General features: G+C 44.2%; 1 protein-coding gene across 1 annotated transcript in view; it reads right to left on the reverse strand.

The window, feature by feature from the left end:
- Positions 1-2,464: 2,464 nt before the first annotated feature.
- efna3a (ephrin-A3a) overlaps positions 2,465-15,237 on the reverse strand; it is a 57,310-nt gene continuing 44,537 nt past the window's right edge. The window contains exons 3-6 of the mRNA XM_030062911.1: positions 10,993-11,294; positions 10,630-10,695; positions 8,810-8,887; positions 2,465-4,011 (exon numbers count right to left, since the gene is read on the reverse strand). Of these exons, the coding sequence (XP_029918771.1) occupies positions 3,893-4,011; positions 8,810-8,887; positions 10,630-10,695; positions 10,993-11,294 (565 nt within the window). The 3' untranslated portion in view covers positions 2,465-3,892. The remainder of the gene's footprint in view (positions 4,012-8,809; positions 8,888-10,629; positions 10,696-10,992; positions 11,295-15,237) is intronic.

The following is a 15,237-nucleotide window of genomic DNA, read 5'->3' on the forward strand; positions in this document are numbered from 1 at the left end:
CAATTAATGTTTCATTTTGACACAAGCAAAACATAGCCCCCCCTCCTCCCTATAAATTTAAGGAGTAAATATGACAGTTGTAATGCCCTTACATAACTAAACATAGTCATCATTATTGCCAAATATGAGGCAGCTATATTTCCAGCAAAATGACGGTTTAAGTTGTCAAGTCAGGCCCCGGAGCAGAAGCTGAAATCCTTTCACTAGGCCTATTCCCTCAGCCGGTGTCAAAACAGTGAAACATTAATGTGCATGTCCCAGCCTATAAGAAGGCTAGGGACTGAAACTTAAGCCAAGGCCTAATATTGAGCAAACACATGGTAATTATCTGTCTGTCAGTTAGATGCACAAATGCCAGATGTAATCAGAAGCTGTGTTTTATATATTACAGCTTAACTCCCTCAGAGTGGGCTAGAGGCTACCTGTCAGCTCCAACATCTACTGCCGAACAGCTGTGCAACAGAAATGATGGACACGTATTAAACAGCACTTGCAAATAAATGTCTGTTTTAACCTGCCTGGGTAAGGACAAATCAGATTACGTCAGGTATGTGCCAGTCACAGCAAATGATATGAAGCGCGCGCACACACACACACACACACACACACACACACACAGACACACACACATCCGTAGTCACACTTAATCTTCAAATAGTATTTGACCCAGGCCTGGAAAATGACTGGAAATGAGAAACACAAGCAGACAGCCAACAGCAGCATCTGCTCCACTTCTCTCTCTCTCATGTGATTTCGGGTCTGATGTATAACATCAAAGACAAAATCTTATCTGCCCCCTCTGTCTCTCTGACATGGACATTACTGCATCTGAGAGATGTGTCCCTCCCTATTGTCAACTTCTTTCTGCTCTGCGTACAGAGATTAGAAAGAAGCTGACAGGGGCAGAGAGAAAGGAGGGAGAGGAGGAGAGGCGGAGGGAGACAGATTTGTGGAGACATGAATGGCTCGCAGGTGTTTTTTGGGAGAGAAAGACAGAGTGAGAGAGATAGATAGATAGGTGGTGGCGGGGGGAGGGAGAAGAGGTGTGTGTGTGTGTGTGTGTGTGTGTGTGTGTGTGAGGGGGGGGTTGCAGCAGTGACTTTTCCCCCACGCTGTCATTATGTTTTATGGCAGAAACAGTGTGCGTGATCTGAAGCGAGGTGCAATGAGCATGAGCCGTGTGAGAAAAGGGTGATAGTTTTACACCAAGATTATGTGCGCGGGACGAGTGCTTTGTTTTTACATGCCTGCTTAGCACCAACACAAGTCGAGAAGTTGAGTGTGAGGCAGGCAGCGAGCAGTGATTTCGAGTAGTGCTCAGCAAAAACAAACAGCAGTGAGGCAAGGGTGAGTGAAGGTGAATTGGAAACTGGTGAGATAAAGAAAGGGCAGACCGGCAAAAAGTGAAGAAAGCTGACCGTGCAACTGGGGATTGTTTCGGGGTCAAAACCTCAGCATGGGGTACATTTATAAATAAATACACAAAAAAATAAATTTGCAAAAAGATTTTAATTGTCATTGTTTTAATCATTCTTGGTTCAATTTACAGTTGTTTTTTTTGTAATTCATTCTTGTCAAAGGTAAACACGTCTTGTGGTTGTCTTCAACATCAGTAAATGCTTTTTGCCCCCCTTTCCCGAACCCCGTAACGTAAACTAACATTACAGAAGAGCACATTCTCTCATACACACTTGCATATTCAGATTCTACAAACAATTCCTTAACGAATACGAAATTTCTAAATGCCACATACTCGAAAGCGCGGACAAACACATTCTACATACATACGCACACAAATGTGCACACATATGTTTTTCTCCTGCTCACATTCACACATGCACGCACGCACACACACGCACACACACACACACACACTCTCACACTTGCATTTGCGCACGCACTCACATTCCATAACTGGCATGTATTATAAATATACATTACAATGCAGATTCCTTGTTTCTTGCTGTGAATTTTGCAAGTGCAGCACTTGAGGAATGCTGCCCTTCCGTCGATATCGCCTCTTTCTCTAATTTCCTGTGTGCAGTCACAATTGGTTTATGAGACGCTTCTCAGCAACAATAATCTGGTTAGCAGTATCTGTTACATGAGAGCAGGGTTACTGAGTGTATATCCCTACTCACTAGTCATAACCAATAACCTTCTCTATTTGTCAGGCTGAATTACATCTGACCGTCTATCTACACAAGCAAATGCTTCAGTAGAAACTCCACCGTTAAAAAATAATAATAATAATAATAATAATAATAATAAAAAAATAAAAAAAATGGCACAATAGCTTATTGAGAAAACGCCTACAAATGTACACTAATAAATTAGATAGATAAATAATATAATTTAATGTTAAAATAAATACATTTTAAAGTAAATAAATTAAAAAAGCACAACATCTGATTAATGCCAGCCTATGTTGTCCTGTATTACAATATAAAAAAGTGAACTTCTGTTTATTTGCACATTCACGCGTGTTTTCTTTTCTTTCTTTTTTTTTTTTTTTTTCTTAACAAAATGGCGGCAGCGTTACTTTGTGACTCAAAGCACAAATTCTCCTCAGGCACCTGCCGCACTCTGGCGACTTGTATGGGGTTGTTTCCATGGTGACTGCTGTAATGGCCATCAGCGCTGATTGGCTGGGGACCTCTGAAGTGGGAAACGAATAGACCAGATAGTTGGGATTGAAAGGGAATTTGCTGCTGAGAGAGAGGGTTTTAAGAATTGTAAATTAGTGGCACTCAGAACTATTCTTGCTGATTGCTGCGAGGAGAAAGGTTTGACATCTGGGAAACCTAAGCGAAGTGCGTCGGGACAAAACACAGATCTACCGCATCTACCACATCTAAGTGCCGTCAAATTACTAGTCCAGAGTCTGTGTTTTTCTCAGGTTGTTACAGTGTGAAGGCAGGAAATACAGACACAGGACTAGTACTGAGAGGGCACTCACACCCACTACTCCTCTAAGAAATGCAGGCTTTGTGTGTGAGTGTACCTATCACAAAGCCAGGGGTATTTTTGATGTCTGGAGAAAATGGATTCTTGAAAGGCCCATGGATATCCGCACAAAATCTTCCCCCTTCCCTAAGAAACGCCTCGGGCTCCAATATCAGCAGCTCTCTCACACCGGTGTGAAAACATTCCTCATCCTCCGGGACATCGGCAGCAGTTCACGTCACTGACTGACTATATAAATGCCCAGTACAGCCCACGTAAGATCAGTACAGCCGGAGAGTTCAGTTCGCTCTTTCCTACATCACACCAAAGTTGCATTTAATCCATCATTGCACTTGGTCCATGATCCATTGTCTACAATCCATCCGGTCCCCGCAAAAAAAAGTTCATTTTTTCTCTGTGTATTATATTCCTCAAAGCTTACAGTTACAAAAACCTTGCTTTCTCACTTCAGCTGAAGACAATGCAGCTTGAATTCCTCAGGAGGCTGACATCCATGCTACGGTAAGGGTGTGTAGCCTTACAGCCGACTCAGTACAAGTCCACTTTCCCCTGCCGCGTGCCGTGACAGCAGCACACAAGTCTCACTTTGAATGTTGGTTGTGTTCTCCATGTTGCGGCACAGACACCTACATTTAAATGCTGTGGTATTCATATGGTGAGGATGTCCAACAACAAATGGAGTGTCAAAACACACTGGTGTGAATATGATGGCAAAAAGGCCTCTCCTTTTATTTATTTATTTTTTTTAAAGTCCAGTAAATTAAGTCCAAGGTTTTTTTTCCTGTATCATTTTGACTGCGTCTCTAATCGGTACTTTCCTTTGTTCCTGCCCACTTTCAGATCAAAAACTCATGGTCGGTGGATACTAAGCCCTTTGGACAAGGTGGTCCAGCTATGCATGAAGTGTCACTCCCGGTGACAGTCGCTAGGACAACAGGATGGCCGACGTGAGCAGCATGGCCACGGTGAGAAGAAGGCGGTCGCGTGATGGGCTGCTGCCACTGACACTTTTCTCCAGTTTGGGAACTTCTGGGTTAAATTCATCTGAGGAGAGAGACACAGATTGAGAGAATTGTTTTATAAAAAAAAAAAACAAAGTGAGAAAGAGAGATACAGACAATGCAGCAGAGAGAGAATGTGTGAGTGAGAGAGAGCGTGAGTGTGTGTGCGAGAGAGGACGAAATGAACCATTACTACATTATTAATTCATCAATCTAAAGGCGACGTGTGATGCATGCAAATTGTACTTTTACATATGCAGAGAAAAAAGACATGATGCAATTATCAACAAACCACCAATTATCATCAGCGCTGCTACATATGGCCATTTCCCCCATGGGATGGAGAATTAAAAACACTTTGTTGCTGTTCTGTTTTTTTTTTTGTTGTTTTTTTCCTTCATGTATTCCTCTTTTCAGACTAATGATGTTTTTATCCGACTGGGATTTCAATCAAACCAAATTACTATGGCCTCGCCATTGATTAGACACAATGGAACATTAGCTGGAGGGGAGAGAGGGAGAAAGAGCTGGGAGAACACATTTTGTAATATTCAGTAAAAAGGTTCAAATGCGGATTACACTGAGTCATTATGCTCTGTCTCGATGTTATGTTTCCTGTTATGTCTCAACACTTGCTTCTCACTGAAACAAAACAAAAATGAACCAAGCTGTGCATGCACCGCTTGCTCATCCGTCATAGCTGCTGGGAAAAGCCTGGACTAGTCTGGTGCAGCTACACAGAGCACCGGGGACAAAATGTTTGGCAAAATGTGCTTTTTTTTTTTTTTGTTTGAAACAGAGGAAGTGAGTGAATGCAGGAGGGGAGCCGGGATCTTGTGAGTCCGCCTGTCAATCAGTTATCAATGTGGGTTGTTTTTGAAGGCCAGGAGACAGGTAGAGTGAGTTTAAACCATGAGACAAAGGGTTATTTTATTTTATTTTATTATTTTATTTTATTTTAATATTTTTATATATTTTATTTATTCTATCCTATTTTGTTTTATTATTTTATTATTATTATTATTACTATTATTATTTTACTTTATTTGATTTTATTTTAATTGATCTTATCTTATTTTATCGTGTTATCCTACTGTGTTTTTTACCTTTTTATTCTGCTTCTATTGTGTTATCTTGTGGTGTTTTATCTTGCTGTGCAGCACTTTGGAAAACCTTGTGTTTGTTAAAATTGTGCTATATAAATAAAGTGGATTGGATTGGATTGGATCCCATGTTCAGGGAAGTATTTTAGCAAGTTACAGGGGTTGTTTGGATTTACTGACACAAGGTGACATAACTCACTGACTACTAATGGTATCGCTGTATCATGGAACTATTTTGCTAAAAGGAGAAAAAGCCAGTGTATCAGTCCGCCTGTGAGGTTTGCCAGCAGAAGAAGTTCCTAGTGGGAACATTTTAGTAATGCACTGGTGTTATTTAGTGAAAACAAAACAGCTTTGAGATACATCGATTTGTTTGTGATTTAAAATGTTTGCCATTACCTCACCCCGTCGACTGCTAATTAACTATTCATTTAGTCGCTCTGACAAACAGCCACAACTACAACCACAGGGATCACCTCTGCAGAGAACGCCCATGATCTGATACCACCGGCAGCGAGTAAGTCATAGCAATTTGTGTCAATAAATCCAAACTACGGCTAAACTATAAATAAAGCCCCTGCCTGAAATTTGAAAAACTCTATTGGAGGCAATAAGGGGTTACCTTGAGAAAACCAAGAAATAAAAAAAAAAGTGCTATCTGGTAAAGACAACAAATATACGGCAGCTGACGAGTGACAAGTGAAAATGTATGGAATGTAGTCATTTCTGTCTCCAACCGGGCTGGTTTGTCCCGGTCGTCTGTGACTCTTGTCCACGTCAGAGCCATTCTTAGTAAACACAATGCATCTGTCTGCAGTGGTGACACACAACACTGACATTCACACTGTGATGCACCAGGATGAACTCGGTAAACAGAAAACACACGGTGAAGGTGAGAGGAAGAATACAAACTAGGGCCCGGCCAAGGTGGGGCCCACAGGTCACATCTGGCCCTTCACACCGAGCTTTTTGGGCTCTCTGTTTCAGAGAGACAAGATCCAGAGATAAAACCTGTACAGGGTATGTAGTAAGTATTTGTATTGCGTTCACATGCAGGATTTTGAAGACCAAAAATAAACTTTGGAATCAGATAAAACTGAGGGTGCTAATGGCTAGGTGATGCATTTCAAAATAAACTATTTCCAGTCACATTTTCCACTCCAACACCCAAGTTAGGCTACGTTTCAGCCCTTAGCCCTCCATGTCAAAATGGTTTGGCTGTGGCAGCACCACTGCAGACACAGAACAGGAGGAAAAAGCTTAAAGGGTGGCTATGTCACAGATGGAAAGATGCACAGCGTATACTAAGCGGGTTTGCTGCTGGAGACAGGGAAGTTAATGTTTAATTCAAACAGCCAGCAACATGACTGATGCTGACTTCCTGCAGCACATTTGTGGCAATAAGAGGCAACATACAGACTTCATGCACATGTGAAGCGACAGCTTGTGAGATGTTCACGGTCCACCGTAGCGTATCTCTGCTGCTCATAATCCTTGTTCGCTTTGTCTCTCCGTAAGGGAATGACTAAAGGCTGGGCAGACAGGAGGCCTGTTTCAAGGAGCCCAAAAACAGAACAAAAGATGAATCCGCCACAACAGTCAGTACACAGATACACCGCTGTAAATCAGTCGAATGTGACGCAGAAGCCAAGCTAATAATACAATAATGGGGATGAGATTAAGTCTAAGAATGTGGAGAGAGAAAAGTTGGGTCAATACAAAGCCGATCTGTGGGCCGGTCTGGTCCTCAGGGTGAGTCAGCCAAGTGGGTGTCCAGTGGTCAGAAAGGCCATTCAGGGAATGGGCTGTTTTTAAGTGTGTGTGTGAGTGTGTGTGTGTGTGTGTGTGTGTGTGTGTGTGTGTGTGTGTGTGTGTGTGTGTGTGTGTGTGTGTGTGTGTGTGTGTGTGTGTGTGTGCGCGCAAATATGTGTGTCCTGTTTGTGCTCTTCCTCCCAATGTATTCAGCCAAATGCAACAGAATGCCTGAGGCTATATGATTTTTTATGACTCCCTGCCTGTGCGTATGTGTGTGTGTGTGTGTGTGTCTGTGTGTGTGTGTCTGTGTGTGCGTGTTTTTTTTATTAAATTCTACGTAAGCTTGAGCCTGAGTTACTGCTGAGCAATTCGCCCACCACTGAGCCTTTCTTTCTTCTTGTGCCACTTCTCTCTCTGCACACCCCCCGTTTTCTCTGCCCCCTCTCCGTTTTTATCTCTCTTTCTGCCTGTCTCTCACTCTCTGCCTTATCTGTCCCCCTTTCTGTGGGGTCTTTTCTCTCTTTCTGCTGCTGCATTTCTCTTTCACTGCCTCCTCTCTATCTGTCTTTTATCTCTCTGCTTTCTGTCTTTGTCTCACTCTCACCTCTCCTTTGCCAGTTCTCTGTTTCCTCTTTCTAACTTTTTCTTTCCCTGCTCATGCCATACTCTATTTTCCTCTCTCTCTCCCTCTCTCTCCCTCTCTCTCTCTCTGTGTGAAGGCACTGTATGCTGATGGCTCAAGGGCTCTTTTCACTCCGTCTCTGCTGGTCTGAGTTTCCATCTCAGGCAGGTCACACTCTCTTAGCCCTTGTCGCAGACAGCCTACAGCTCCCAGAAACAAGCATACTAAATGATTCCCGGCAAGAGGCTTTTGTTTGAGCCGGGGAAGAAAGAAACGAGAGAAAGAAAGAAAAATAGAGGGTTTATGTAACCACTCAACTGTAGAATTGACTTGCTCGCTAATGTGCCTTCTCTTTAGGTAAACATGGACCTTTCAATCCTTACAAGACCTCCGCTGACCTTGCTGCTTTTGTGCAGAGGAAAAAGGGAGGCTTACCTGTATGTGTGTATGTGTGCATGTATGCATATGTGTGTGTGTGTGCGTGTGTGTGCATACGCGCAAGGACACAGATTTGTGACTAACATGGGCACATTGAGGAATGTAGAGGATTTTAAAGGCTGGTGTTAGGTAGAGTTTTGAAAGACTTTCTTACGTTACATAACAGAGGCCAATGACTTATTTCGTTTGAATTTTTAAACAACTAAATCATAAAACATGCATTTTCATCAAACTTTTTCTGATGTAAAATGGGACTCCTGTTAAGGGCTCATGGTAGAGTTCAGTGATATAGACAAAATCAAATATCAGAAGATCTTCGACTGAGTACCCTGATATCAATATTGTGATGATAATTTAGAGATGAGATGATAAATAACAGAACAGCTAAAAACAGTCATTCAGAAAACTGTCCCTTTGCTGTATAACCAGGAAAAGACAACACATGCCATATCACAATATTATGATAGCCAAAAATCGCAGACAATATATATATTTATTTCACTAGAGCAACATAATATCATATTATATTGGCCTAGCTCACGGCATTTGGCTATAAGTATTTGTTTGCCTGCATATATCTGGATATGCTAAGCAGTTCATTAAGTAAGCACTGCAGTGCCCGTGGCCCAGCGCCTGTTGCACCACCACAGAGAGCAGCAGGGCCGGGCCCGGAAACTCAAGTGTTTGATCATCAGCCGCAGTGGCTTGAGGATGTTACAACTCACCGGCCACTTGGATTATTTTGCCAACCATAGAATAAAAAAAACCTCTAACAAGTGGCTGGTTGCATTCCACAATGACCAGCAGAGTAAACAAACTTAGCAGCCACAACAAAGTACTGAACAGTCCTTGGCTTTTTTTTTTTTTTTTTTTTTTACTGCTGTTCATTTTTGTAGCCCAGAAATGGAAGCGTGTTCACTCACCAATGTCGTGTATTTTGATGTTTGGCCTGACTGTGAAGTCGGGAGGAGTCTGACTGGAGTCATCATCTGCCTGGGAGACTGAAACACACACACACACAAAGAGGGGGGAAAAAGTGAGAGGAAGAAGGGGGAGGAAAAAAAAGGGGAAAAAGGAGGGAGGATGAGAGAGGGACAGGGAGAGTTGACGCCCTATAAAAATGCCAACACTTGAAATGTATACAATTATGGAGCATTGTGCACCAGTGAGTGTGTCTGTGCCACTGAGAAAGCACAAAGAAATCCTGGATCCATGCTTGCAGCTGAAGATTAAATCCATTTGGAACTGGGGGACAGAAAGTATTATTACATTTACTGTTTGTCTAGACATGGAATTACACTCCCTCCGCCTTGCCAGTCTATGCATGAATGAATGAACTTGAATCTGTGTGAATTCTCTGAATGTCTTTCCTCTCTGTTAGTGTGTTAATGTAATCCTGTGATTCTGGTTCTGCTCTCCTATGTTCCCTGACCAAGGAGGTCAGGCAACATAGGAGAGCGTGCACACAGACCCAACGCTTCTTTCGCTGTTTTCGATTTGCAGATTCGCGCAAATGTAAAGCATATGCCGTGTGCACTCCTGTTTCTTTCTTTGCCATCCAAGGCTCCAAAGGGTTAAGGTGGGAAAGATGCAGAGAGAACAGTGTGTAGGCAAAAAGAAAGGAATTGGGTTTTTGATAGCAAGCTGTTAAAATGACCTTGCTGTGTAAAGGTTGTGGATAGTAAACCAAGTAAATGCACAGACGCACACATTGCCAATCCTGCGTGACCTTGCCCACACACACCTAGACACACACACACACAAAGTTGCATACAAGCCCACATAAAAAAAAAAATATATAGCTGAGATGGTACAATGTGCAGAGCTGTGAGGTGTAAACTAAATTCACGCACACACACACACACAGACAAGCAGAAATATGCTCAAACCTTTACTCTTCACACACACGGGGCACTGCACACTCACACACACACTCGTGCACGCACACACAAGAGGCAAATGGAGGCGTGGTAGACACTTCAATAGATTAGCTGTGACACTGGGATGGGGGGGTTAAGGTGATGTGTACACAGGGGCTGACACTGGCCTGAGTGTGGGATGTATTAGTGCTGACAAGGTTAGAGGAAAGGGGGAGGCTTTCAGCGCTGGGCTCCCTGATCAAAGGCCTGCAGGGGAGAGAGCAGGCTACCAGGGTAAAAATAACACACAGTATACAGAGCAGCAAGCATCACAGAGAGAGAGAGAGAGAGAGACAGAGAGAGGAGTTAGACAGAGGATGGGGACAGAGACATGGGGAGAAACAATGCAAAGGAGGAAGTGGAGGAGAGGGCAGAGAGAAAGACAAAGAAATCTTGCAGCTAAATCTTGTTGTTGTTGTTTTGTTTTTTTTTTTACATCTTTTGTACAACTTCACGAGAGCATGTCATTCACCATGAGAGAGAGCGAGAGCATTACTGTAATAGCACTGAGACGGAGAATAACATTAAGCCGTCACTCTCAAAGCCCTGCTTCGAGGGAAAAGACGCCATCATCAAAACCCACCAAGACAGCGCGAGGCAGAAAAGCCTCTCTCTGAGACGAGACTGTCAGATCTTAGCTTTTTCTCTCTCTCTCTCTTTCCCTCTGCCACCCCTATCTCTTTGTCGCTGTTTTCTCTGTGTTTGTGTCAGCGTGAGTGTGTTTGGGAGATGCAAAGAGATAGATGGGAGAGAGGGAAGGGGAGATGTAATGATAGAGAGGCAGAGAAAAGGTGAAGAGAGACATGCAGAGAGTTGGACCTCACCGGTGGAGCAGCAGACGTAGACTCTCAGTCTCAGGCAGCTGTGGCCATGGTGATGGGTGGGCGTAGCTACAACGGGGAGCAAACACACAGAACACGTCAACCTTGTGCCCTCTGCAGGCCACCTCGCCGCACAACCCTCAACTATCAACTTTTGCAAAACTGTACAACTGCGGGAACTGTCCTCATGTGAACTTCCAGAATCTATTAGCAACACCCACACGCCATCAATACATGTGGGTGACAGCAGCTGAAGACAAGTTCCTCATTATAATCCCAGATCAAAATATTGGCTGTGCTGCACCCCGGGGCCTTTTTTATTACCACACCGACGAACCGGCGCTAGTGTTTACGGGGCTGACTCACAGATGTAGTAGTACTCGTGGCCCACGTTGAACTCGTAGCCCAGGGAGAAGGCGCTGTAGCGTTGGAACTTCTCCGAGAACTTGATGGGCGCGTGGGGGGCGTGGGGCCGGTTGCACTCCCAGCGCTTGAAGCCCAGCTGGGGGTCGCAGGTGCGGTAGCCGCGGTAGCTGACCATGTAGAGGACGTACTGCTCGGCCACGGTGCGCTCCAGCGTCCCCCGCTGGCTGGTGTTGTAGTGCGGGCAGTAGATGTCCAGGTAGTCGTTGACGCTGACCTGCACCGTGTAGCCCTCCCTCCGTAGACTGGAGGAGAGACGGGAGGATAGAGGGAGGAGGAGAAGGGGTGAGAGAGAGGATGGAAGTGGAAGGAGACAGAAGAGAAAAGTGGATCCTGTAAGTAACTTGAAAACAAACACTGAATGATAAGGTAAAACAATTATTTTGACAGATATTTCATTATGATATAATTCACAGTTTTTGTGAGAATTTTTGCCGGCATCGTTTTCATTTTCCACTGGAAAAAATAATTAAAATGATGATGAAGATGTGCTTTTTGGCTGGGGTCTGCACCGCACAAACACGCTTTCTTTCATCTGGAGAATACAATTTGTGAGCCGGGGTATCTCTACAGCTGCACAATGCCTCATATATAATGGTATTCTGTCACACATTTTACCTGTACCAAAAAAAAAAAAAAAAAAAAAAAAAAAAAATGCAGCTTTTAAGGTCTGGATATTGCCAGTGGCCATATTAGTATTTCAATAATATCTCAATTGATTGTCAATGCCTAATAAAACAACCATACTCTGATAGGCTTTTCCCTATCAGAGTCTGATTCCTTTCTTTTTATACTACATATTACACCTATATTACACCTTTTTCCCCTATGCATGAAAAACGCCTACTTTCTCACTCCCTGCCTTGTGGCAAGTGCTGAGAACGGCGCTGGAAATTATAACCTCCCAGCCCGAGTTTCCCCCTGAGCCTGGCACAGGCCCGGGTCGCCGAGGCGGAAGAGGATCACGTCAGCGCCGATGTACATTTGGGCCGCAGGAAGACAGGCGTGCACGCCGAACATGTGATGGGCCGCGCTCCCCTGGCAACCACCGCGCTCACTGATGGACGGGCGAGCTATTAGCAGGTACACAAGGTCGGCGTAAGGTTGTGCGACGTGTGTGTGTGTGTGTGTGTGTGTGTGACGTGTGACTTTATACGGAGATACAGTAAGACGGACGAGCACTTTGGATTCAAGACTCCTTACTATCGCCAAAGTGGGGAGGAGATGATTCGATATGATTTAACATTCAGCCTCCATGCTGTGATCTTGAGTGTTTATAATACTAAGTATACTCATTATGTAAATTACGCAATCTGTAATTAGACAAAATAGAAGTCATTAGAAGGGCTCCTGCAGGTGAGTTGATGAGATGGGATTTGTCCTCAGCTGCAGTCTAAAAACACTAATGTGTAGCCGGCAACAACTCGAGCTGTAATGACTCCTTTGTGTCAGTAGGTGGAGGTGTTGGGCTGCATTATGTTTAAAGGGCAACCCCCCCCTCCTCCCTCCTCGTCCCCCCAACCCCCCTCCCCTCCTCCTTCCTCTGTTCTCATTTCATTCCAGCTGGTTCTCTATTCTTTCTTACACATTTTCTGTTGTTACACATCCACACATTCACAAACATCCATCTGTGTGCATATATTCTGCAGATGTGAGCACACACACTCACACGCGCACATGCACAGGCACGCACACACAGACACAGACACGTGCAGGCACACACACACTCATGCATGTTACTAGGTCAAGTCTCCCGAGAGATTATTATTCAATTACAAAATGAGGATCAGAAATGTCACAACACCTCTCTCCCTCTCTGTCTTGCCATCTTTCTAAGTGAGGCATTAGAACGGCTTCCTCTCCTCTCCTCCACTCCCGTTCCTCCTTTTTTTTTTTTTTTTTTTTTTTTAAATTTTCTTTCTCTGCACCCATTCTGTTCGTTTGCGATTACACACATGCTGAGGCAGATGAATATCAATTCTCCTAACCAGTGTTCTTTCTGGGCCATCAATCTTATCTCTGCTTTCTATCCCTGATGCTCAGATGTGAGATGACAGACTTTTGTCTTGCAGTGTTGCGGGAAGAGACAACACAGCTATGCTTCAAAGGGACTATATTTAGGAGGGGGAGGCAGGAGTGTAGAGTAGTGGGGGGAGAGAGACAGGGAGAGAAAGAGAGAGAGAGAGAGCAAGAGAGGGGTATGGGGTGGTGAAGCAGACTGGGGAGCGGGGAGACCTGAGATGAAAGTGGGCGAAGCTGGGTGTAGTGAATATGAAAACACACTATAAGGAGAATCATGAATTCAGAAGGTGTGCAAAAGCAGGAGAGAGATGCAGTCATTGAGAAATAGGTGAGAGGAAAGCAATGTGCAAACAAGAGCGGGTGAGTGAAAGCAAGGAAGCAAGAGTGGGAGGGAGGAAAAGTGTGTGTGTGTGTGTGTGTGTGTGTGTGTGAGCTCTCAATGTATAAAAGGCTGCTGAGGACTACAGAAATATAGTTCAATCAGGAGAGACAGGTGAATGGAGAAAAGATAATTGTTTATTACAGCAGATAAGCGATGATAAGTCTTTGATTATAAAGTCTCTGGCGCTCAGACTCGTATGGAGAGATTTTCAGATTGACGAGCATCAGCCCCGAGCGGCGGCATAATAAATTCCCCGCATGGAGTCCAGACACCGGTGGTGAGGGTGGCTGATGACATTTGATGAGACTGAACGACATGATGAATCTGTGAGGTCAAGGTGGACGTGGGGAGGTGGAGGGCGGTGTGAACGCCACTAAAGGCACAGAGAGAAACATATTTTAAGTGACAGCAGAACGATGATAGGCTAAAAAGGGAGGTGTGTTGCTGTGCTATTGGAGAGATATCACCAGGTGATGTGAGCAGCTGATCTAGATCAATTGACGGCCCTAGACAACGACAGGATGTTATGAATGATCATGTGTAAAAAAAAAAAAAAAAAAAAAAAGAGAAAGGCAGGATTACAAGTGAGAAATATCACTAAAGCCTACGCATGAGCATAAGATTCACTGAAGCTCCATTATTACAAGTACAGTTAAATCACTAACAACACTCCCAGGCTCTCCTTATGCCTGTTTCTATTGCAACAGTAGGGCTGGGTATTGGCAATGATTTCCTGACACACATAGTTTTGCTTTTGTCCTACTCCTTGCACAATCATGGTTTTTACTGCCGAAATGCATCAAAACATCCGCCTTTACACTTCGAATGGGAAGGGGGGGGGGGTGTGGGTTGGATCATTCAAATGAAGATCATATGGAAGCAGAGACAAAAAAGCAAATAAAATGGTATGTGGGTCACTTTATGGCACGGCTACCACAATAAACCTTTATATGTGGTTCACGACCAGTCTGAAAATGAGGTTTGGATGCAAATCGACAAACTGGATATGGACGTATTAAATGCTGCTTTTGTGTTTCGGGTGTCATTTATCCTCACCTCTTCAGGTGCAGTCATACGTGGGCCGTTAATGACGCAACATTATTTCACCATTTGATCCGTTAAAAAAAAAAGTAGAGGCAGAGTCGGTGACAAGCAGGGGATGAGGGAAAGGGAAAAAAGGATGAAAAATGAGGGGCTCGTGGGGAGGTAGAGAAGGAAAGGTGAAGAAAAAGATAGGAGGAAAGGAGAAAAAAAAAAAACGTTGAGTGAGAAGAGGAGGCGGGGAGTCCCTCTAGGTGTATGGCGTTATATAAGCAGTCCACTTAGTGACACAAGGCAGAAAGGTTGCGGGGCAGAGAGGAATGGAGGGAGGAATAGAAGATGGGAGGAAGGGGGTGAGGGGATGGAGAGATTTAATAACTTATAGAGGGGGGGTGGGTGCGGAGGGAGAAGAAAATGCGTTGAATGATGACAACAAAGAGAAAGGCATAGAATAGGAGGCAAAGGCCTAGACAGAGACATAGTGCTCCCCGGGGATGAACATATATGGTGTAAAAGCGCATAAAAAAGAGTGATGGCTCTCATTCTCTCTCTTTTCCTGCACCCCACTCTCTCTCTCTCCCTCGCTCTCCCTCTCCCTCTCTCTTTCCCCCCCTGCTGTGCATTATCTGTGTTGGATTTGCTGTCTCATCATCATTTTCCTATGAGTGGGAACACGCGGCTAGTTAGTAAAGACTCCACAAGCTGGTGAAGACTGCCAGGGGAGGCAGACAGCGAGAGAGAGA

Source organism: Myripristis murdjan, chromosome 11, assembly GCF_902150065.1.
Source record: "Myripristis murdjan chromosome 11, fMyrMur1.1, whole genome shotgun sequence".
NCBI classification, from domain to species: Eukaryota; Metazoa; Chordata; class Actinopteri; order Holocentriformes; family Holocentridae; genus Myripristis; species Myripristis murdjan.